The sequence below is a fragment of the Salvia hispanica genome, chromosome 1, assembly GCF_029641045.1.
Source record: "Salvia hispanica isolate PSC_SH4W2 chromosome 1, Shi_PSC_v1, whole genome shotgun sequence".
NCBI classification, from domain to species: Eukaryota; Viridiplantae; Streptophyta; class Magnoliopsida; order Lamiales; family Lamiaceae; genus Salvia; species Salvia hispanica.
This window is the reverse complement of record NC_142692.1, coordinates 68,944,790-68,968,059: the sequence shown is the minus strand read 5'-3', so window position 1 is coordinate 68,968,059 and position 23,270 is coordinate 68,944,790. Positions and strand designations below refer to the sequence as shown.

Sequence of the window (23,270 nt, the reverse complement as noted above, 5' to 3'; positions counted from 1 at the left end):
ACTTTTTTAATTTTTATATTAAAACTTATGTTATTACAAAAATTTTTATTTTTAGAGAACAGAGTACGCTGGGCAAAACAAAGCCCACTCACATGCCAATTAGGGGGTTTCACGATCATTCCTCATTAGCCGACAAGACGGGGCGCGTGGCAGTGCAATACCCCATATTTTGGCTGAGGAACCCTTCGAGTAGACATGCCCACGGTTCTGGAACCGCCGGTTCCGGTTTTGAAAATTGTTGAATCGGTATCGAATCGCGAGAGTGTTTCGCGGTTCCGGTTTGGATTTCAAAATCGCCGGTTTTTCACGGTTCCGAACCACTGGTTTCCGGCGGTGTTGGCTCGGTTTCACGGTTTTTCGCGGTCCGGTCTGGAACCGCCCGGAACTAGCGGTACCGGCACGGTTTCGGTTCCGAGATTTTAGAACCTAAACCGAACAACGGTCAGGAACCGCAGGTTAGGGTATCAAATTGGGTGTGATTGCGAAATTGGGGGCGGAATCGAAATGAGCTTCACCTCCAGCTCCACCTCCACCTCCAGCTCCACCGCCATAACTGATCTGAGTGTGGATTGTTTGGGTCACTGCGCGAGTTACCTCAGCCTCCGAGATGTCTCAAACATCTCCATGTCCTGCAAATACCTCAATCGAGCCGCTTACTCCGATTCCATATGGCAATCACTCTTCAGGTCGCCTCTTTTTCTTCAATTTTCCAATTTTATTGTCAACTTATTGGAAACGGGCAGAGCTGGGTTGTGAATTTTATTGTTTCTATAATCAATTGAAATTTGCAGGCGAGAGTGGCCGCATGTTGTGCGCCAAGCAGAATCCAGCTATAGAGAAGCATATCTCCGTAGGCACACTGCATTGAACCAGTTTAGATATGCTGATCCTCTGCTTTTTGAATCTTATTTTCCTGGAAATCCATCACATTCACACCATTTACTGTTTTACAAAAACGACATTATATTCTCCCAGGTGCGAATCCTATTAAGATAGCATTTAGAGCATTAGCCTCATCATGATTGAATTAGTTTGTTGAATTGTAGGGTCCATCACTATACTCCTTGAGGACTGATGAGCTTGTGCATGAAGCTACTTCTATACCACCACAAGGCTTCTGTTTTCAAGTTTGCGGTAACCATAATGCAAGAGTTACTTCTATCAGGTTGCTCATTTCTTTTTTCTTCTCTTAACAAACTATGCATCAAACCACAGATTCTTCAAATTCAATTTTTTATGTAATATTTTTAGTTTTTTATAACCAAATTGTTGTGTTTGCAGATTGTATTCTCGTGCAGAGGCAAATATGTGTCAAAATGAGTCCGAACGAGATGATAATATTCTGTTGACATCAAGCAGTGACCATACAATTCGCCTGTGGTCAAAGGTATTGGAAAATAGTATATGTATGTCAAGTATGGAGACTGATGCCCTCAATCTATTAGCTAAATTGATGCAGACAAACTGTTTGACTAAATCATATGGATAAAAGACTTAAATGGAATTGCAAAACTGAATATCAAATAATGAAAAAGATTATCTTTTCCATTATTTGATACTCATAGGAATCTTTTTCATTATTAGATATAAAGATAACCTGATCCTATTGCAACTATTTTTTCCAAATGATTTAAAGGTCATCCTTAATAAGAACTCTCTCCTCAAATCCAACTCTATCTTCAATTCTTAGGAATCTTTTTCATTATTTGATATTCATAGGAATCTTTTTCATTATTAGATATAAAGATAACCTGATCCTATTGCATGTATACCTTTAAATTTGAGTATTTTAGGTTTTAGTCTACTTAATACTCCCTCCCCAATCCAATCATCCTGGAAATTGGGTGCAAATTTTGTAGTTGATGAATGGATACAAATTCATTGTTGATGTTTGACACTACCCCGCAAGTACTGATTTTGACTTAGGGAGGGAACCGATGCTTCAAAGGTCATACTGGCCCAGTGCTCGCCCTCTCGGATAAACTATTGGGCGGCAGTGTTGGGAACATATTCGCTAGTGGAGGTGAAGATGGTACAGTTCGCCTTTGGTCTATCAACTCATCTGGAAATCGAGGCCAGCAAGCTCTGAAGGCCACACTTTATGGGCATGAAAAGGCTGTGCCATTTATGTCAGTGGCTGGGTATGCCTTTTGTTCTCTTTGCAGTTGCTATATTTCTTTTCATATTTCTAACCCACAAACTGGAGAAGTGATTATTATCCAATATCCATAAAGCTTCCCAGGATTTCAGTGTTTTTTGTTTGTGAGTTATAACTATCAGCATTACCTTTGATGAACTTCTCCTGTCTCGTTATAGGCACAAAGCATCCCTGTTGGTCAGCATTTCAAAGGACGGAAAGGTATATCCGTGTTGGTCAGCATTTCTTGTTTGCAGTTTTCGTGTTGCACATCAAGTGTTGGAGTTGTTTTTTATTTATGTTGTATATAGTTTAGTTTTCTATTCTAGGTGTTACTCTTTCCTATGTTGTAGAAAGAAGAATATTATTTACTACCTAGTTTGTGATCCCATGAAATTGTGATTAATACCTAAATTTCTCTAAACACTATATGGTGGATCTGTGAACTGTGTCATGTATGCTACGTAGTTTAATCAATTGTGAGTTTATATGCATCACAATCAATCATTATGCCCTTTTATAGGTTAGGGCCTGGGACACTACGACAGCATCGTCTTCTAGTCGTACCTCGTGTTGTGTGGGAATGACTTCTGTACCTGCTGCACCTGTGGGTATAAGATGCCATGAATCACTTCTGTATGTAGCTGCTGGGCCTTCTGTAACAGCAGTTGATTTGAGAACAATGTGTAAAGCATTCACAGTATCCCAGCAAGTAAAAATACATTCATTTGAATTGTTGCCTTCAAAATCTCTACTCTGTGTCGGTTCCACTAGCAGGTGATGAGCTTTCCTTATTGAAAATTTACAAGTTGCATCTGAACTTGATAATTAACCGATAAATATCTGCAACTTGTTGGCACTTGGCAGAGGAAATCTATGGGATATCAGGAGAGTTTCGGATTCGGGTAAAGTAGCACCAACTACTGAACTGAACGGACATGCTGGCCCTATAAAGCACATACACATGGATTCGTACAAAATCGTGACAGGTGGACCAGATGATGAGTGTGTTAATGTTTGGGATGTCGATACTGGCAGACAGACAAATTCGTTGCTTTGTTCTGCTCCAGATAGAGAACCAGTGTATGGATGCTCAGCACTGGCTGTTGATGGGTGTAGAATCGTTACTGCTGGTGCTGTGAGCCCAGAATCGACCGCAGTCCTCATCAGGGACTTCAAGAATGCTACAAACTATCTGAGTGAACCTGCTGCAGCAAGTTCTGCTGTTTCCAAATTCTGGGATCCTCAGTCTGGTGATGCTAGTTTGGAACGAGTAGATTGGGAAGAGTGAATGTGGAATTTTTCGGATTTCTTTAGTAATGTGAGCCCAATTTTAGACTGTAAATGCTGTATTTTTGTCTCATGCAATCAAATAATAGCTCTTTGCATTGCACTTATTTATCCTCTTGGCTGTGATACCGCTTAATCTCGGTCAGCCTTGGCTCGTGTATTGTCGGGGCACTCAAATAGTGTTGTCACCGCCATTTTGTCGATGCAGAAGATCATCTGCTACATTAATCTTGTGGAATAAGAATTGAACAAGGGAGAAATGAGCTCACTGTTTGGAAGTTGCTATCACATTTGATGATAGAAAATTAGAAATATACTCTTTTCATAGTACTAATCAATAATTATTTACAAATACTATATCTTAATTCAATTCTTTAATTAGACTTTTGGCATTAATAAATCATCAAAATAAATGTGTATTAGAAAGTTTATTTTAGTACTCCTATAATTTTCCTTATCAATACCTTTTTCGTAATCATTGTGAATTCTCAACAGTCAACCAGCCTAGATAATGTAGGAAATAATTGCATATGATAAGAATTTTTTATTATCAAGTTAAATATCAAGTTAAATTATTTAATGATATATAGAAAACATGTTAAAATGATTTTTGCCCAATCATAATTTAATGTTTCGAATCCTATGTCAATACATTACAAGTTGCAGATATTTTATTTTTGAAGATCGTCATCAATTACATATGTATAACATGAAATAAGAGATTGAAGAAAAAACACATCACTCTTCACTTAAAAAGTATACATAATAAAAAATCTTTTAAAAACAACTGTGAAAGATCTAACTGCTGCGATTATTTGAGATGGTAGTATCAAACAATGAATGAAACAAATAAGAAGCTGTGTTTTTCAATCAAAATCATAAAATACAACTAAAAACTGACATTCACCAAAAGTTAAAAACAGAGATTAGATTAATAAATTTGGCAGGATTAATACATGATCACGTGCCTCAATCACATGACCAACACCGAAGCTGTAAGAACTAATCTGTAAGTCAGACTCACAACATGATAGTCAAACAAACATCACATGATCCAACATGCATATGATTCCAACAAGATCTTGCACACACACACACACGCATATGCATATAAATATATATGAATAGACTGGATGAGCTCAAACACTCTTCTAAATCTCACTACAAAAGCTAAACTCCATCGTTATTGTATCAGATCAGATATGAAGTTGAACCTGAGTGTGGTGGCCTCGTTGCTTCTTGCATTGGCGTTGATTCTGCATTCCAACGTGCAAGGAGCTCGAGCCGGGAGATTCCTATTGGAGAGAGGGCGTGCATCCACCTCGGCTACAGAGTCTTTACAGGGTTTGGATGCAAAACAGAAGAATCCATACAAGGAGGAGAAGTCGAGCTTCAGAAGAATACCTCCGAGCAGATCAAATCCCACGCAGAATAAGTAACCTAACTCCCAAAAATGTTGAAGGCTTTTTCCTCTCGGTATGAAGTTTCACTCAGATGTGTTGTGTTCTTGTGCCAGGTCTGATCGTCCATAGGATGAGTGTCGAAAGCATCGGGTGGAGAAGATAGTACCTGTCTTAGGCAGATTAGAATCTTCTAGGATAGGACTGCTTTGTTGCAACTTAGGATTGCAACAAATTTTGATGTAGCTGCAATTTGCTTTTCTGTGTAATTCTTAGCTTAGACATGTGTATACAAGAGCTTTTCATCTAGTTTGATTCCATTTCTTCGATGTGAAAAAAAAAGAGTACAAAATGTGAAATTAATAAAACAAAATTGTGAGAACCATCCATATATGTAAAGAGTAGATTGAGTTAATCACTGATCCCAGCCTTCAGCTTCTTGTTAGAAGATTCTGACGATCCATCTTTCTTGCGCCGTTTCTTCTCATTCTTAGCACTTTCTCCATCTTTTGACGTTTTAAGCTTTTTGCTTTTGCTTTTGGAGAACTCGTCATTGTCTTGAGGGAAACCTCGGGTTTTCGATTTCTGATCCCCTGATTTTTTCGGTTTGGTAGACCCCTGGTGAGCCAGAAAGGGAGTGCCAGATTTCGTAACAAAACCGGAAGAAAGGCCATCATCTATTTCTTTCCTCATGCCCTTGAAATTTTCCGCTTGAGTGTTTTTATAAGAATCAGAAAGGAAGTTTCCGGCTCGAGAAGATTTGGCATCCTTTTGTCCAAATGCTTCATAGAATTCATTGAAGACGGATTGTTTGGAAGTTAGTCTGGATCTCCATTGATCTGGTCGTCTTGCAAATCTATAAACAAAGCAACGCAATAAGGTTCATTAATATCAACAAAGTAAACGATATGTAACTTGCTCGTCAAATTTAAAAGATGTGAAGTTAGGAAGACGTGAGCACGATCAAGATGAAATATATCGAGATGGGGCATGCAATCTAGAAAAGTAAAGTATATATTTACCCCTCAACATCAAGTTTCTTCAAGAGATACGGGCCCTGTCTACTCTTAGACAGTTCTGCTTGGAAAGGTAACAGTTCCGATACAATTGTTTCCTTCATAGACAAGTTGCAGGCGTTGAAGCACTTCTCGATGGTAAATGTGCCCGATGGAAGAACAGCAAGCTCTCCAAAATGTCCCCGAAGCCTTCAATTATCAAGAACTTATGATTAATATCACATACAAAATTAAAAAAAAAAAAACGTCAAACCACTGAGGATTGTGCATTGAATGAAAACAGTAAAACATGAGGGGGTTAGGGTAACAGAACAGATGGGGAAGCTTCTCATCATACTTGGCAACTATCTTGTACTTTTGCTTGGCGGAGATGCTTGAAACGAGAAAAGCCTCAATAACACGGGATCCTGCAGGATCTTTTACTGCTTCTAGAACATGTTTATCCTCTAAAGATGTGATGCTGGTGATATATGCTTTTATGAATTCCTGTAATACAGAAAGAAACCAATTGTATTGCGTTTTAAACATAGGAAAACATATAAAAAGAAATAATACATGGCGTGAACAGTTATATACACAAAAATTTACATTTGAGATGTCTAAAATGACAACAAGAAAATCAAGCAAGACAAGTTGTGGGCCAACAGATATAGAAACCTTAGCTCTGTATTCATTAATCTGTCTTAATGATACTTACACTAGTCATGCTATAAGTTTATATCATCATGAAGTTATATAATTAGCTGGTTAGGCTTGTTTAAACGGCCAAAGATTGCCTCTGTTATTCAATTTGAAAATATGATTAGAGAAAAGCCACTTACACTAGGATACTTGAAAACCGTCTGCAACATTAAAGAGCCCAAAACATGCATTTTAAAACCACTTGGCCAACTCCAGTTTTCTTTATCTGCCGAATAGAGGTAATTGTCGAGAAATAATAGCCGTGGAATAATGCACGCAGAAGAATCGTCTCTTGAACAAACAGCATCAGCAAGGGCTTGACAACACTGTCAGAAAAAATAACAGAACCAGAGTTAATGAACAATGAGAAGAGCATGGGAGCTGTATCCAATCCAATGAAAAGAATACCTCATGCTGATTGTCCTGAAGTCTTTGACTGGCAGCAACAAGAGCCGCCACAACTCCCGCCCTTCCCAACTCGAGAAGATCTCTAAATTTCGGCCCCAGTTCCTCAAATATCAACTTTATCTGGAGCCAAACACATTCATTTATATTAAACCACTAACAAAACTGAAAGTCTCCAAGCAGAACTAAGATTAAAAAAAAAAAGTGGCATGCTTTGTGAAGTTACATCATTGAATTGCTAAATATAGAGATGGTTTCCATATAAAGACTTCAGTATGACATTGTCAGTAAATTTTGCAAATTTTAAAGTATTCTCACTCCTACAGTATTTGTCTCAACAATTCTGTGTGGCATTGTTTGAAGAAATTTGACAATCAAAATTATGAAGATATAGTAACTACACTTGTTGATTTATAACTTCACAGAATATAAGCTTGCTATCGAAGCTTCAATAGTTACTCAACTTACATGTTCTTTACTTCTTGCATGAGATATCAATGCTTGTATGACAAAGTTTCCACAGAAATGTGACGACAATCTAAATAAAGAGTTCTTGAAGACTTTCGTGAATATGTCATCATAAATTGTATCAGGGGCCACTGACAAGATGACCTGCAAAAATGGGTGATAGAAGTTTTAGGAGGAAAGGTAATAAGTACAGAGCAAAATGACATGTCCCAAACGTGAATCATGCTAAGTTGTTACCTCCATCAAATGACTGTATGCATTTTCTTCCACTAAACGCCGAACCTTTTTAGCTGTCTTAACTTCTATGAAGCTTTCTTCTGATGCAGCATCAGTAGGGCAGCCAAGGAGAATGGGAATTAAACGGAACAGATCCTCCTCTTGTCCTGCTAATAATTTCAACGCAGTCTGCCATTTGAAAATGTGTCTTTCATAAGATTTAAGCAAGCTGATACAGAAACTAGTGCACAAACTCACACATAATAGTAATGGATAACAACGGTGGTGCATAACTACATATGATACAAAGCTATTGCATTAAAAGTTCGATTATATTAACATGTCAACACCGTTCCTGTGCAATAAAATGGAACAATAGCAAGTACTTGCCTGCAGAACCAAACTACTATATTGATTAGTTTGTAGGATTGCAATGTCTGCCCTTGAAGGATTGACCATTTCTGATATGAGAAATTTTAGTTGATCTGGGAATGGCTGGTTCTGTGGTGCGTTATGACTGTCTACGTGAGATGATCGCAAATTCAAACGTTCTGCCAGCACGACAGACGGGTTTGTGCTATGAAATTCCAGCGAGTCCATGGGAACTCCTTTACAGAGGCAAAGAAGTCTCCGCAGGACATGAGATCCATAACAATTGCACATTATATCGACAGCATTTGTCACAATTGCCTGGTATGAAGAATATAAAAAAGAAACCATTTAAATACTTGATACGAATGTTGCAGATGCTATCAACTAGCTCTTTAGTTCAAAGGAAATGTATCTTCCGTTGTTTGCAAGACAATTATTACTTCATATCAACGATAACCGATCCCAAGAGTAAAGGTATTTAAGCATATGACATTTCCTTGGACTCTGGCAATAGCAATACCTCGCATAATACGGCTAATGTCTCTCCAATGATAGAGTGGCTCTCGTCATCCTCAAGGTGCCTGGACAAAGATTTGAGGGCCGTTTCAGCTACATGGGAACCGGACCTATCCATACAAATCTGAGAAAATTCGTCTGCAGAGCTTCGAAGAAAAGCACAAAGCCGATCCAACGTGCAGCCTTCAAGAAGTGTTTGCATAGTGTGGCTAATAATATAATCAGTTGCCAGCTCTACTTCTTTGCCTCTAGCTTCTTCCAAAGCAGTACCACATATAACAGATCGCTCCTCCACGTCCACCTCTGTACCTTCAATTACATTTGTAATCTCTGAGAAGTACTTAGCTGTCTCTGGATCAACTTGCTTTCTACAACAAAAACATTCACAATAATGCATCTACATGAGACACATTCACAATGAAAAAAGCACACGACTAAATCCCAAAACCAAGAAAAGCAACCTAACAAACGACGCTTGAGATTCTGAACCTCCGGTGTTCTGTGAAAATTTCCGAGCACTTCCCATTGCACCTGGTCCACCACCAGATTCATTCTTGTTTGAATCGTTCCTGTGAAATCCACTATCTTTCTTGCTTCCTTTCCTGCCCATTCTCCTCTGTGTAAATGAAGTTTTACCTTCGTCGGTAATCAAGCCGACCTGAGATGAATTATGTGACTTATTGTTTCTCAATGGCAATGCCTTAAAACCAATAGACACCATACCACTCTCTCCAACACACAGCCCTAAACCATGCATAAAAACTGTGATTAGTTGAGCTAAAGTCTTCAGTAATAGTAGTAGTACTATTTATTCAAACAAAAATGGCAACTTAAGATACTAATTTCATTCATGTACGAGCACACTCACAACCACAAACATAACTAGGGATGAGCATCCAGGTGGTTCGGTTTCAAACCACACCGAACCAGAAAAACACAAACACAAATTGGATTCATAAATTCAACCCAAATCAAACAGTTTAGCATAGTGAAACGAAACCAAACCAAACCAAACTGTAAACTTTCTGTTCGGTTCAGTTAAAAACCAAATTTTCAAACAAATACAAAACACATTCTGTACACGAACTGAGCCGAGCCGAGCCAAGCTGAATACCAGCAGGCTCCACAAGCTCAGCTTAAGCTCCAAGTCGAGCTTCAACTTGAGCTCCAGCTAGCCCTAGCAGTTAGATATGAGCTCGAATTCGATTCAACGAATAACCGTTTTAGCTACTGTATTACCGAGCCAAGTTTTATTAGAGCTCAAGCTCAATTCGCTACGCAAATAACTACTGCTCTAGCCAGAGAGACTCTCATCAATTCACATCCAAATAATCAGCAGATAAGTAATCAACAACAATCTCCAATAAAATAGATCGAAGCAAACTAAAGTAGCCTCCTTTGTTCAGACTATTCATTAATATGTGCCCTAGTTTACCGAAAAAATGAGCCCTAACTTCAATAGCAAAAAAACAGAATAAAAATCGAGCCTTCAATTCAATTTGACTATTTGAAATGAACAAATGAAGAAGAAAAAACTAACTTGGATGCAGAAGGGGAGTTAATGGCCGACGGAATTTGCAGCGGCGGCGACGGAGGTGGAGAATCGGCGATGTAAAAATTGTAAGCCTCTCTCTGGTTTTCTCTCTAAAAACCTAGTCGAAAATAATTAAATTTTACAATTATTTTTAGAACCACAATTTGTCATTAACATAAAATTTTATGTTCATTAAATTATTTGTCAATATTGTACTTCCAAAAAACAATACTACAAATCTATTTAATTTCCTAATTTTGTAAAAGAAAATTATCTTTATATGCTCAAAATATAATTATAAAATCCAAATTTTTTCTTAATTAGTCATATCAAGTCAAGCAAATCAAACTAACCCAATTATAGTGAATAAATCAATATACTAACATCATTATTCCCACCCTACTTCTATTCTATTTAGCTGTTTAGTGACTATGATGGAATGAATGGATGAATAAAAATACAAACATAATTCAGAAAAAGATGAAATTTCATTTCTATTTTCATTCAATTCCAACCTTTATTCCATTTCAATATATATTTTCTCCCTCTGTCATATCGTAAGTGAGTCGTATTTTTTTTAGATTGTCCTGCTATAATGAGATATTTCATTATAATAAAAATAGGTGCGTAATAAAAATAAAATAGATATTTCATTATAGCTGGAGGTACTCTTGAGGCGCTTGAATTGCTTTGTAGATTGGAAAAAGATAGGTGCAAACTTGATGTTCATGCTTACACCATAGTTATTGAGGGCTTTGAAATAAGTGGATGTAGCCTCAAGGAAAAAGTTGTTAGAATTTCGGCTCCAAATCTCTCTATAGCTGCTGTTGATGCAAAACCGGGCGAGATATGGTTCGAGAATGTTCCAAAACTTGCCGAGGCAAGTTTTGGAATTAGATGTCGAATATATCGTACTATGCAACGTTTTGCTTCTGCAGTATCTTGCTTTACTTTGCAACTTCAAAAACTTACGTTCCATGTTTCATATCATAAGGTTAGACATCACTCATAAATCGAAATACGATTATGATGACGATGATGATTCATTGATTGTGTTGATTTGGTAGAAGCTTTTGGAGGAAGAGTTTCCTAAAATGCCAAGTCTCAAGGAGTTGGTCGTTGCAGTTAGGGAAGTGTACGAGTTCGACTGTCTCATGCCAGTAACGCGTGTAATATTAGCATGTCCTCATCTTCAGAACTTCACTTTCATGGTACATATACTTTATTAAAATTTTCCTATAAATTCCTAAATTTTTGTCTACTAGCTTTAAATTTCGTTCGTAAATAATTAAACTCTTGATTTGTTCAAATTTTGAAATCAATTAAGATTTTGGTGCTAATGTAAGTCCTAATTTGACTAATGATAACATATATAGATATATGTAGTTTCTTGCCATTGAAAAAGTAACTCCAAAGGCAAAAGATGTCCACACCAACATCTCACCAACATCTCAGAGTGTTACACTTTGATGGGTCTTGTTCGAGGAATATCATCCAATCATTGGCGTATATTTCGAAGACCGATGCATTTCACAAAATAAATACTGTCACTCGGACTACACTTGTGACTAAGGAGCACCAGATACAACTTATTACACGACTTATAACCCAATTACGTCATCAAGTTCGACTCTTGTTTCAAATTCGACTAAGGTTTCAAGTTCATCTCCTCTCATTAAACTTTTCACAATATTAATGCATTTTTTCTAATACAATAGTGTAGCCTTTATTTTGATGCCCTACTTGTATATTGAAAATTGATTTTTTTTTTATTATTGGAACTTTTTTCATTTATTACATGATATTTATTTTTATTTGAAAGTAATTTTATATCATGAACCAAATTATTTAATTGAAAATTTACATTTTTGGAATATAATTGCCGAGAATATGATCACTACTGTGTTTAGAAAGAGACAAATATAAATTAGGCATAAAATAATATATGTAATCAATAGCAAGAAATTTAAAAAGCATACTTGATAAACCACCCTAGACAAATTTATTCCTAGTAATGAGAGTAAAAAAATAATTTAATAAATCTCGATCTTGAACAAGTTTTATTCCCGCCTTTTTTTTTTGAATTTGTTAAGAATTCAATCTTTCGCAATTCATCGAATAAGTTGACGATGGTCTTCTTTTACTTTGTCGAATCTAGTAAAACTTTTTTACAAGTTTGGTCAAATACTAAGTTTGTGCATAGTTTTCCGAATGACTAATGCGGGTGCGATAGTGATGCGTCAACTGGGGCTCGAGAGGTTAATGATAGTCATTGTAAGACATACATACATACATAGAGATTGAGAAGCGGCAGACCAACTACTGATCGCGGATTATTTCTCTTAAAGACCACGAGGGGACCTGTAATATTTTGTCATCGATTTCATATTAGTCACGCTTTATTCTTGCTATAGTGAACACGTTGACAATGAGAAAAGAGTACTTCCAAGTTCCAACATAGGTGCGACAACACTAGTATTATGGTCAAGTTGATAACCAATTTTAAGAATCTTCTTATATGAGCCTAAACTCAATCCAACAACGGCTCAGATTACGAGCCTATTGATCATGTTCTCGTCGAGCAACCACGGTTCATCCGTGAAATAAGATATAAAGAAGCACTAAGACCACAGGCACCAGTGGTCTAGTGGTAGAATAGTACCCTGCCACGGTACAGACCCGGGTTCGATTCCCGGCTGGTGCATCTAAGTACTATGATGATTATTTCAAGGGATTATTGGGTTAATCCTAATTTCTGATAATTATGCAGAAATGTAAAATCTGTCTGAGTACTTTATGTTTTATTTTAAAATCTCATTTCATTCGTACAATAAGTTTGAAATTGATTATCTACTTTTAGTTTTTTTTTTTTAAATTGAAAACATTTCTTTGTATTTCTCTTTTTGTACTTGGTCTCGGTCCAAAGTGAACCTTGTTCAATCTGATCACTAAATAGAAAGTTAAAACTAATTAATTCATTATTTTTCATACGAAAACACAAACTCATGTAATTTTTATACACACAAAACTTAAAAAGAACACATAGGTTCAAGTGGAGAAAATCAACCCTGATCAAATTTTACATTAATTTTTCCAGAATTTTGGAATTATACCTTTTTAATTCTCTTATAATTAGTCAATGGATTCCAAAATTATCAGATTCAGAATACTTTCTTAATTTTATAATTAGTCAACAGATTCCAAAATTATCAAAATGAATCATTTTAGTAATTAGGAATCAAATCACTAGCAGGCCCATCCCATCAGCCACAAATGCATACTATCCCTCTCTATAAATAACTATTTCATATGGAGTACTAATATAATTAAGATTAGGGCTAGTTTATCCAATTGATTAACACACCAAGAAACCAATCTGTCGCTCTTCTGATCAGGTTTTTTTTTTTCGAATCTCACATCATTTTCATATAATTCATATCTGTAATCTGTTCGATTTTGTAAAACATATATTATTTTAATCCTTGTTACAACATTAGTTAGCATTTGAATTGGAATTATGAGTTAAACAATCCTTCCATTTTCTTAACATTTCATGATTTTGTATAGAAATTGATGGATGAAACCAACTCAAACCAGCAGGAGCCCTGCGAAAAACACAAGCGTAAGAAAAGAAGGATAGAGGTTAGCTTTTTATTGCTAACTGTAGCTCAAATTTATGCATAAAAAATGTTGATGATTATCATTTTAAATTGACAATTGTTGATATATGTATTTATAGTGTGATAAGGGAGTGGTTGATCGGTTAAGTGAGTTACCTGATGAGATCATTTACATCATACTCTCTTTCCTACCCTTGAGACAAGCTGCTTCCACTAGCATTCTTTCCCGCCGATGGCCGAATTTGTGGAAGCACACTTCTAATCTCGACTTTGTCGACACTAATCGTCGCAACAACAAGAAAACCACTGAAATCGAGCACGATTCATGGGACGTTTCGACGTGCAAGAATGTCAAAATGGTGAATTCGGTTCTCGAATCGCATCTAGCCCTTCTCCTCAAAGAGTTCAGAATCCAATTTTACATAAACAACTCAGCACGTAGCACAGTCACCAAATGGCTAGAATTCGTGTGGTCGAGACAAGTCGAGAGATTGAAGTTGAAGTTCATATGTGACAATAGCTCAAAGCATGTGTTAGTGTTGGGGGATTTGTTGGGAGAGATTAGACCTATGCAACATCTCAAGACTTTGTCTCTGAGAAGTCTGATAATGAGCGGTGAAGATATCTCCTTGTTCTTGAAAAACTGTCCCTTGTTGAGGGAATTGGCCATCGAAGGCTCGCATTTGACGTCTGAAGTTAAATTCTGCGACTCAACCCTCGTGTTGGAGGAGCTTCGGATACGAAAATGCAACATCAGGGAATCTTTTATTAACATTTCCGCTCCAAATCTTGCTCTAGTTAGCGTTGATGCAAGGCCAGGTCAGCTATGGTTCGAGAATGTTCCAAGACTTGTTGCGGTAAATTTTGCAATTTACAGTGCAAGATATACTATGCAACATTTTACTTCTGCAGTAAGTTGCATTACTTCCCAACTCGAGAAACTTGTCTTTTCTCTCTACTTATACCCTAAGGTAAGAAAAACAACAATCACAAATTAAATTAAATGTTTTTTTTTCCTCTTATACATATATATGATGATGGTTGATTGGTTGTCTTAATTTGATAGAAGCTTTCGTGGAATGGATTTCCGATAATGCCTAATCTCAAGAAGTTGTACGTTAAAGAGAGCTCGTTGTATGAGCACGGATGTCTCTTGCCACTAAAATCTGTGATATTGGCATGCCCTTGTCTTCAGAATTTCAAGTTTGAGGTTTGTATATTAATGTTGTTCCAAAATTTGGTCAAATTCCAGCCTATCACGCGAAGTTTTTAGTAAATTATGCCTTGTTACGTATATGCAGTTTAATGAGAGGAGTCTTAAAAATGGACCAAATGTTGAAAGATGTCCACACCAATACATCAAAACGATGAAGTTTCAAGGGTCATGTGCGACCGATATCATCCAATCAATGACCTATATTACAGTTTGTTGCAATGCATATCAAGAAATAAAACGTTGTACTCCGGCTATGAGTAAGGATGATGTACATTCTCATAGGGAGCAAATGGATCATCTCCAACAACATTTATCTCATCAAGTTGAAATCGAGTTTTTTAAGTCCATTGATGAATGGGGAAGTGATGCTAATGTAGTGATAATCATTTTTGAAAAGAGAGTCAATATGTTTGTGTCTCATTGACGAACAATTAATATGTACTGATGTTCGGTCTGTAGTTAACCTTTCATCAAAAATATATATTATTATTCAATTTATATATGTGTAACATATAATCCCTTTGCAATTCTACAATTAATCATTTTTTTTGTAAATATATTGCATCACCCTTTTTTATGAGGATATCTAAGAAGTTCCATACTAAACCTAAAGACAAACCCCATTAAATTTTGTGGAATTTAAAGTGAAAGTTAGTATAGCAATACAAGAATAAGAGAAACATGCATTTCTCAATAAAGTTATTTTTCATACTACTCTATTGCCAAAATCACAAAATTTGATCAAATTATTGTTAGTCCAGTATGAGACCTTACTAAAACATGACATTTTAAATTAGAATTTCAAGGCAATAGATACTCCCTCCGTCCCCGAATACTTGACACGGTTTTACCTAGCACGGGTTTTAAGAAATGTAATGGAAAGTGTGTTGAAAAAGTTGGTGGGATGTAGGTCCTACTTTTAAAGTATTAGTTTTATAATAAATGTGAGTAGGAATAAGTTAGTGGAATATGAGATCCACTACCAAAAATGGAAAAAGTGAACTGTGTCAAGTAATATAGATCTTATATATCTATAGAATATGCTTTAAATAATTTGATTTATTCCCAAATTTATTTGTGATGGACGGCAAATATATTTTCTTGCTTTTTCTATCCTTAACCAACATGGAGAAGAATTCAGATCTGGGATAATATTTTTATAGATATTGTCTTCCATTCTTTTTATTAATTAACAAATAAATTTGGTATATATAAGCTTACTTATTACTATGCGATATCCTAATTCCTTTTTTGTAAATAGTTCCCCCCTTAGACAAAATCTCTCATTAAATATAAAGATGTTAGTGAATCTTTTCCGTTTAAGCGATTAAGTTTTCTTTACCATTTGTTTCACTCTCTCTTTACAAGAAGAAATTGATGGATGGAATTGACTCAAATGGTATGAAGAAGCAAAACGAAGAGGTTAGCTTTTTTGTAAATTATATATTGTGTGGCAACTGTTATTAACAATGGTGTTTGATTATATTGATACATATTGTGGTTTAGAGTTTATTGTTTATGTGATTGTGTTTGTGTTGATATTTTTAACATACAAAATTGAAATTAATTATTAGTTATTACTGTAAATTAGTAAGTATTTGATCACGCATCTATATATATGTTTAGGGTTTAGAGATTACGGCTGATAGGATAAGTGTGTTACCCGATGATATCATCTCCACCATACTGTCTTTCCTATCTACGAGAGAAGCTGCATCCACTAGTGTTCTTTCACCCCGATGGTTGAATTCATGGAAGCACACTCCTAATTTCAACTTTATAGACATCAATAGTATTGGCAACAATGACAAGAAAACCACTGAAGTTGAGCACAATTCATGGGATGCGGAGACGTGCAAGCACGTGAAAATGGTTAATTCAGCTCTCGAATCGCATCAAGCCCTCTTCCTGAAACGGTTCAAAATCTTTATTTACATAAACAAATCAGCGCAATGCACAGTCACCAAATGGCTCGAATTTGTGGGGTCGAGACGAGTTGAGAGATTGGAATTAGACTTCTTTTGCCCGAGTGAAAAGCATAAGGTTGAGTTAGGAGATTTGAGACCTATGAAATATCTCAAGACTATGTGTCTGAGGAGTATGAAAGTGAGTGGTGAAGACATCTCTTTGTTCCTAAGAAATTGTCCTTTGTTGAGGAAACTGTCTATCACGAAGGCATCTTTGACGTCTGATGTTCATGTCAGCGGTGCAACCCTCGCGTTGAAGCATCTTCATATACGTAGACGCAATGGTCGGGATTTCGATATTAGCATTTCTGCCCCAAAGCTCTCTACAGTTTTTGTTGATGCAGGACGAGGTCAATTGCGGTTCGAGAATGTTCCAAAGCTTGTTGTCGCAATTTTTAGAATCAGAACTCGAATTACTATGAACAACTTTTTTTCTACAATATCTTGCCTTGGTTCCCAACTCCGGTCACTTACCTTATCTACCTCACTCCATGAGGTTAGACATTAATTATTCGCTATTAATTAGTCTCATTTATGAATGACACAAGTTTTAATGCATATGTACTGATTTTTTCGTTGGTTGTCTTACTTTGCCAGAAGATTTTGAGGAAAGGGTTTCCGCAACTATCTAAATTGAAGACATTGATCATTCAAGATAAGGGCAAGCAAGACACCTCTCTTTTGGCAGCAACAACAACTTATGTAGTATCGGCATGTCCTCGTCTTCAGAAGTTGTCTTTGGTATATTTTTAAATATATTGTCGGAAAAACCACAAAGTGTGGTCAATCCCTCAACTTTCAAATATAACCAATTATATATAGCTTTGACAATTTTCTCAGTTATCCTATTGACTCGGATTTGAGAGAAATTGCGTATGATTTTGAAACTCACAAAATTGATTAGAAATTGACCAAACTTTGTGAGTTTTTCAGCAATTTGCCCTCACTTTATTAGGAAATGTCATATTTTCCTTTGCTAACTAGCTATTCTATGCTTTCTTACATATGCAGGTTTATTACAATGTCGTCGAAGGCAGAGGTGCAAAAATATGTTATGAAAAATGCAAAAAGTTAGTGTTTCAAGCATCTTGTGCGGCGAATATCATCCAATCAGTGGCATATATTTCGGAGAGTGAAGAGTTTCCAAAAATAAATACTTGGACCACACTTGTGAATGAAGACAACCTAAATCAAATTAAAGCCCAATTTTGCCAACAAGTTCAACTCCAGTTTCAAGTTCAACTCTACATTGATTTTCAGGGGTATCAGTAGGTTTCCATAGTACTTAATTCATTATGTTTCTTCTAATATGTAGAAGTAGTATACGTAGCTTTATTTTAATGTGTATTGAAAATTGATTATTATTTTCGGATTGCTAAGCATATCATATTTGTATGTCTGCAATATGGAGAAAATTTTCTTTAAGGTTAAGGGGAATTTATTATAGCAACACAAGAATTAGAGGTCAAGGGAAATTTAGTATAGCAAAACAAAAATTAGAGCAACATGCATTTCTTAATAAAGTTATTACACTACATACTACTCTATTACCAATATAGATAATCGCCGCTGTTAAAATCACAAAATTTGATCAAATTGTTGTTAATCCAATAACTCAAACCTCACTAAAACATGAAAATATTATAATTAATTGAATAGAATTTCAAGACTATTGCCATTAATAATTTTGGTTTAAGTGCTTGAAATAATTTGATTTATTCCCAAATTAAGTATTTGTGACGACAAATATTGTTTCTTGATTTTTCTAACACTAATTTAATCTTTAACCAAAATGAAGAAGAATTCAAATCTGGAATAATATTCTTTTAGATATTGTTTTCCATTCTCTTTATTAATTAACAAATAAATTTTGTATAAATAAGCTAACTTTGGTATATTATTATGTGACATATATATTAATTCATTTTTTATATACAGATCTTCCCTTATATAAAATCTCTCTGTAAATACAGACCTACGTTTTTCTTTACAATTTCTTGTACTCTATCTTTACAAGAAGAAATTGATGGATGGAATCGACTCAAACTGTATGAAGAAGCAAAACAAAGAGGTTAGCCTTTTTAAAAAAAATATACAGTGTGGCAACTGTTGTTAACTAAGGTGTTTGATTATGTTGATATATATTGCGGTTCAGGGTTTAGGGTTTACGCCATTATGTTTATATATATTGTGGTTTAGGGTTTAGGGTTTACGCGATTATTTTGATATATATATAGGGATTATGGCTGACAGGATAAGTGCGTTACCCGATGATATCATCTCCAACATACTATCTTTCTTATCCACGAGAGAAGCTGCGTCCACTAGTGTTCTTTCACCCCGATGGTTGAATTTATGGAAGCACACTCCCAATCTCGACTTATTCGATATCAATAGTATTGGCCACAAAAGCATGAAGACCTCTGAAATCGAGCACGACTCATGGGATGCGAAGACATGCAAGCACATCAAAGCAGTCAACTCGGCTCTCGAATCGCATCAAGCCCCCTTTCTGAAACAGTTCAGAATCTGTTTTTACATAAACAAGTCAGCAAAAAACGCAGTCACCAAATGGCTTGAATTTGTGGGATCGAGACGAGTTGAGAGATTGGAGTTAGACTTCCTTTGCCTAAGCGCAAAACATAGAGTTGTGTTACGAGATTTGAGACCTATGAAATGCCTCAAGACTTTGTGTCTCAAACGTCTGCAAATGAGCGGTGAAGACATCTCCTTGTTCCTTAGAAATTGTCCTTTATTGAGGAAACTGTGTGTCATAGACTCATCTTTGACGTCTGATGTTCATGTCAGCGGCGCAACCCTCGCGTTAAATCATCTTGATTTAAGAAGATGCAACGATCGGGATTTCGGTATTACCATTTCTGCCCCAAATCTTTCTGTAGTTAGTCTTGATGCAACACCAGGGAAGAAGCTGCGGTTCGAGAATGTTCCAAAGCTTGTTGTTGCAAAATTTAGAATCACAACTCCAAGCTATACTAAGGACCACTTTTGTTCTGCAATATCTTGCTTAACTTCCCAACTCCAGAAACTTGCCTTATCCATCTTTTGCTATAAGGTTAGACATTTTAAAAAAATTAAATACTCGCTACGTTTATGGAAAATAGTCTCATACATGTAATGCGTGATTGGTGAGAAAATTTACATATGTAAATAATTTGGTGGACGAACCAAATGAATGAACGAGACTATTTTTCATGGACGGAGAATTTTTTTTCTTATATACGTATAATATTATTTGTGATGATTCTTCGTTGGTTGTCTTAATTTGGCAGAAGCTTTTGACGGAAGGGTTTCCTCAACTATCCAATCTCAAGACGTTGATCATTGCAGATAGGGATTTTTATACGCATGATAACACCTGTCTTTTGGCAGCAACACATGTGATATCGGCATGTCCTCGTCTTCAGATTTTCATTTTGGTATATATTTTTAGTAAAGTAGCATGTATAATAACTTTATGGGTATATTGTCGGAAAAATTATAAAGTGTGGTCAATCCCTCAACTTTCAAATATAACCAATTATGTATTAGCTTTGACATTAATCTCAATTATCCCATTAATTCAGATTTAGGGGGAAATTGTGTATGATCTGGAGAGTATTTTTCAGATTAAAATTCATTGCTTTTGTGAATGATAATACAAATCTGCATAAAAGCCATTGATTTGGGCTTCCATGTCACGCACAATTTCCTTCACTTCCAAATTAATGAGACAAAAAAATGTCAAAGTTATGATATAATCGACTCTTTTTGAAAGTCATGAAATTGACCAAACTTTGTGGTATTTACGGCAAAATCTACCGGTTTTGGTTCCCCAAATAATGGAACCGTAACCGGCCCAAATTGACAAGGGATTTGCCCGTTCGGGCTTGGGGTACAAAACCGCGGCTCGGGTTCCGGTTCATAACCAGTTTTGGCGGTTCCGATCCGTAAACCATCAATTTGACGGTTTTGGTGGTTCCGATTTTATCAAGAAATGTCATATTTTCTTTGCTAACTAATTATTTGATGCTTTCTTACATATGCAGTATTTTGACATTGTCCAAGGCAGATCAACAACATGTTATGAAAAATGCAAAAGGTTATTGTTTCAAGGGTCTAGTGCGGCGAATATCATCCAATCGGTGACATATATCTCGGGAAGTGATGCATTTCAAAAATTAAATATTTGGACTGCGCTTATGAATGAAGACAACCTAAGACAAATTAAAGCCCAATTATGTCAACAAGTTCAACTCCAGTTTCAAATTCAACTCCAGTTTGATGTTTATTTGTTTTAGACTTTTAGTATGTTTCCATAATTCTAATTCATTCTGTTTCTTCTAATATGTAGAAGTAGTATAGCTTTATTCTAATTTTTATTGAAAATTGATTTTGGTTTAGGGTTTATGTGATTATGTTGATGTATATTGTGGTTTAGGGTTTAGGGTTTACGGATGATAGGATAAGTGCATTACCCGATGAAATCATCTCCAACATACTGTCTTTCCTATCCACGAGAGAAGCCGCGTCCACTACTATTCTTTCACCTCGATGGTCAGATTTATGGAAGCACACTCATAATCTTGACTTTTCCGGCATCAATAGCATTAAAATCCAGGAGATGTGCCATCGCGTGAAAATGATTAATTCAGCTCTAGAATCGCATCAAGCCCTCTTCCTAGAACGGTTCAGAATCTGTTTATACATAAACAAGTCAGCACAAAGCGAAGTCACCAAATGGCTAGAATTTGTGTGGTCGAGACGAGTCAAGAGATTGGAATTAGACTTCCTTTGCTAGGCAAAGCATAGAGTTGCGTTAGGAGATTTGAGACCTATGAAATGTCTCGAAACTTTGTGTCTCGGAGGTATGCAAATGAGCGGTGAAGACATCTCCTTGTTCCTCGGAAACTGTCCTTGGCTGAGGCAACTGTCAATCACAAACTCATCTTTGACGTCTGATGTTCATGTTAGCGGCGCAACCCTCGCGTTGAAGAGTCTTGAGATATGTAGATGTTACGGTTCGGATGTCATCACTATATCTGCCCCAAGTCTTTCTATAGTTAGTGTTGATGCAGCACCGAGGAAGCTGCGGTTCGAGAATGTTCCAAAGCTTGTTGATGCAAAATTTAGACTCATAACTCAAGGATACATTGTGGACCACTTTTGTTCTATGATATCTTGCTTAACTTCCCAACTCCAAAAACTTACCTTAACAATCTTATGCTACGAGGTTAGACATTACCACACGAGTTCTAATGCGTAATTTTCTTATATACATAGAATACATATGATGATTTTTCATTGGCTGTCTTAATTTTCTAGAAGGTTTTGAGGAAAGGGTTTCCTCAACTATCTAATCTCAAGACACTGGTAATTGAAGATAAGTCTTATAAGTACAAGGATGGTCACACCTTTCTTTTGGGAACAACTCGTGTAATATCAGCATGTCCTCGTCTTCAGAAGTTCATTTTGGTATAGTATATATTTTTGTATAGTAACTTTATGGATATATTGTCGGAAAAATTACAAAGTGTGCTCAATTTATGTCAATCTCAACTTTCAAATATGGCCAATTTGACAATTTTCTTATATGATTTGGAAGCCTAATCTTATATTCTAGTACATATGTTTCAGACTAAAATTCATGGCTTTTGTAGTGCCATGGATTTCAGCTTCCATGTCACGCACAATTTCCTCCAATTTCAAATTGATGAGACAATTAGAAAAAAGTCAATGTCGCGATATAATAGACTACTTTTTAAAATCATAAAATTTGATCAAACTTTGTGATTTTTTCGGCCATATTTTCTTTGCTAACTGGTTATTTTTATGCATTTTCACATACGCGGAGGTGCAACAATGTACTATTACTATAAAAAATCCACAAAGTTAGGGTTTGAAGGTTCTTGCGCGGCTAATATCATCCAATCGGTGACATATGTTTCGGAAAGCTATGCATTTCAAAGAATAAATACTTGGACTGCACTTCCAAAAGAAGACAACCTATATCAAATCATTAAAGCCCAATTATGTCAACAAGTTCAACTCCAGTTTCAAGTTAAACTCCAGTTTGATGTTCATTGTAAGAAGTAGGTTTCCATAGTACTAATTCTTATGTTCAACTCAAACAACACCATCCCTATGTCAACAAAAAATAAAATATCTCTGCATAAAATATATTTACTAGTTTCCCTAACTACCAGGGAAAAATATTTGATTTAACTCTATATTTTAAGTGAAATAATCGAACCAAATTTTAAAATTCGAGTCTTAGATTTTTTGCTCAAATCACACTGCTATTTTACATATATTTTGTTCCTAGGTTTTGTATACAACTTTTTAGTTTTTACAAAACATAGTTTAATTAGAGAAGAAATTGATGGACGGAACGGACTCAAATTGGCAACATATGAAAAAGGAAAAGAAACAGGT

The 23,270-nt window shown here is 35.9% G+C and overlaps 5 protein-coding genes and 1 non-coding gene across 8 annotated transcripts; 5 read left to right on the top strand and 1 right to left on the bottom strand.

Annotated features, from left to right (window-relative positions):
• The first annotated feature begins 66 nt into the window (after positions 1-66).
• LOC125223675 (ribosome biogenesis protein YTM1-like) lies at positions 67-3,534 on the top strand. Its single transcript, XM_048126929.2, has 8 exons — positions 67-686; positions 792-975; positions 1,047-1,165; positions 1,282-1,387; positions 1,927-2,141; positions 2,317-2,359; positions 2,661-2,914; positions 3,005-3,534. Exons 1-8 carry the CDS (start codon positions 505-507, stop codon positions 3,426-3,428), a joined length of 1,527 nt encoding a protein of 508 aa, XP_047982886.1. The 5' UTR covers positions 67-504; the 3' UTR covers positions 3,429-3,534.
• An 806-nt stretch (positions 3,535-4,340) lies between these two features.
• On the bottom strand, positions 4,341-10,178 carry LOC125222224 (pumilio homolog 23-like). Of its 3 annotated transcripts, none has more exons than XM_089057799.1 (11): positions 10,042-10,178; positions 8,963-9,245; positions 8,506-8,869; positions 8,004-8,303; positions 7,635-7,802; positions 7,398-7,541; positions 6,933-7,052; positions 6,665-6,850; positions 6,181-6,329; positions 5,850-6,032; positions 4,341-5,683 (listed from the first exon to the last, which is right to left on the bottom strand). In XM_089057799.1, the coding sequence occupies exons 2-11, from the start codon at positions 9,220-9,222 to the stop codon at positions 5,239-5,241; spliced, it is 2,319 nt and encodes a 772-aa protein (XP_088913925.1). In that variant the 5' UTR covers positions 9,223-9,245; positions 10,042-10,178; the 3' UTR covers positions 4,341-5,238. The 3 variants fall into 3 exon arrangements, with proteins under 3 accessions (XP_088913925.1, XP_088913927.1, XP_047980683.1); XM_089057801.1 differs by having other exon boundaries at positions 8,963-9,159; positions 10,042-10,167; XM_048124726.2 differs by having other exon boundaries at positions 8,963-9,263; positions 10,042-10,153.
• LOC148934487 (putative F-box/LRR-repeat protein At4g15060) lies at positions 10,063-15,295 on the top strand. The gene is made up of 7 exons (XM_089062321.1): positions 10,063-10,112; positions 10,732-10,915; positions 11,103-11,246; positions 13,603-13,677; positions 13,775-14,512; positions 14,722-14,865; positions 14,957-15,295. Exons 1-7 carry the CDS (start codon positions 10,063-10,065, stop codon positions 15,293-15,295), a joined length of 1,674 nt encoding a protein of 557 aa, XP_088918447.1.
• Positions 12,669-12,739, top strand: TRNAG-GCC (transfer RNA glycine (anticodon GCC)). The gene has a single exon. It is a non-coding gene; the product is annotated as a tRNA-Gly (tRNA).
• A 1,445-nt stretch (positions 15,296-16,740) lies between the features above and the next one.
• On the top strand, positions 16,741-18,110 carry LOC148934486 (uncharacterized). The gene is made up of 3 exons (XM_089062320.1): positions 16,741-17,334; positions 17,436-17,579; positions 17,850-18,110. The coding sequence occupies exons 1-3, from the start codon at positions 16,741-16,743 to the stop codon at positions 18,108-18,110; spliced, it is 999 nt and encodes a 332-aa protein (XP_088918446.1).
• A 970-nt stretch (positions 18,111-19,080) lies between these two features.
• Positions 19,081-22,316, top strand: LOC148934485 (F-box/FBD/LRR-repeat protein At5g53840-like). The gene is made up of 2 exons (XM_089062319.1): positions 19,081-19,911; positions 22,161-22,316. Exons 1-2 carry the CDS (start codon positions 19,081-19,083, stop codon positions 22,314-22,316), a joined length of 987 nt encoding a protein of 328 aa, XP_088918445.1.
• The last annotated feature ends 954 nt before the right edge of the window (positions 22,317-23,270 follow it).

What these genes read in the sequence shown, in the direction of transcription:
- LOC125223675 (XM_048126929.2), top strand. Translation starts at nt 505, where the DNA reads ATGAGCTTCACCTCCAGCTCCACCTCCACCTCCAGCTCCACCGCCATA. An exon ending in ACGACATTATATTCTCCCAG is followed by an intron (nt 976 to 1,046) that starts GTGCGAATCCTA and finishes GTTGAATTGTAG; the next exon opens with GGTCCATCACTATACTCCTT. An exon ending in GCATTTCAAAGGACGGAAAG is followed by an intron (nt 2,360 to 2,660) that starts GTATATCCGTGT and finishes GCCCTTTTATAG; the next exon opens with GTTAGGGCCTGGGACACTAC.
- LOC125222224 (XM_048124726.2), bottom strand. Translation starts at nt 9,258, where the DNA reads ATGCATGGTTTAGGGCTGTGTGTTGGAGAGAGTGGTATGGTGTCTATT. An exon ending in ATAGTAGTTTGGTTCTGCAG is followed by an intron (nt 7,803 to 8,003) that starts GCAAGTACTTGC and finishes TTCAAATGGCAG; the next exon opens with ACTGCGTTGAAATTATTAGC. An exon ending in CGGTTTTCAAGTATCCTAGT is followed by an intron (nt 6,330 to 6,664) that starts GTAAGTGGCTTT and finishes TCTGTATTACAG; the next exon opens with GAATTCATAAAAGCATATAT.
- LOC148934487 (XM_089062321.1), top strand. Translation starts at nt 10,063, where the DNA reads ATGGCCGACGGAATTTGCAGCGGCGGCGACGGAGGTGGAGAATCGGCG. An exon ending in GGAGGTGGAGAATCGGCGAT is followed by an intron (nt 10,113 to 10,731) that starts GTAAAAATTGTA and finishes ATTGCTTTGTAG; the next exon opens with ATTGGAAAAAGATAGGTGCA. An exon ending in GTAAGAAAAGAAGGATAGAG is followed by an intron (nt 13,678 to 13,774) that starts GTTAGCTTTTTA and finishes ATGTATTTATAG; the next exon opens with TGTGATAAGGGAGTGGTTGA.
- LOC148934486 (XM_089062320.1), top strand. Translation starts at nt 16,741, where the DNA reads ATGGTTAATTCAGCTCTCGAATCGCATCAAGCCCTCTTCCTGAAACGG. An exon ending in TATCTACCTCACTCCATGAG is followed by an intron (nt 17,335 to 17,435) that starts GTTAGACATTAA and finishes TTACTTTGCCAG; the next exon opens with AAGATTTTGAGGAAAGGGTT. An exon ending in GTCTTCAGAAGTTGTCTTTG is followed by an intron (nt 17,580 to 17,849) that starts GTATATTTTTAA and finishes TTACATATGCAG; the next exon opens with GTTTATTACAATGTCGTCGA.
- LOC148934485 (XM_089062319.1), top strand. Translation starts at nt 19,081, where the DNA reads ATGGCTGACAGGATAAGTGCGTTACCCGATGATATCATCTCCAACATA. An exon ending in TATCCATCTTTTGCTATAAG is followed by an intron (nt 19,912 to 22,160) that starts GTTAGACATTTT and finishes TTAATTTTCTAG; the next exon opens with AAGGTTTTGAGGAAAGGGTT.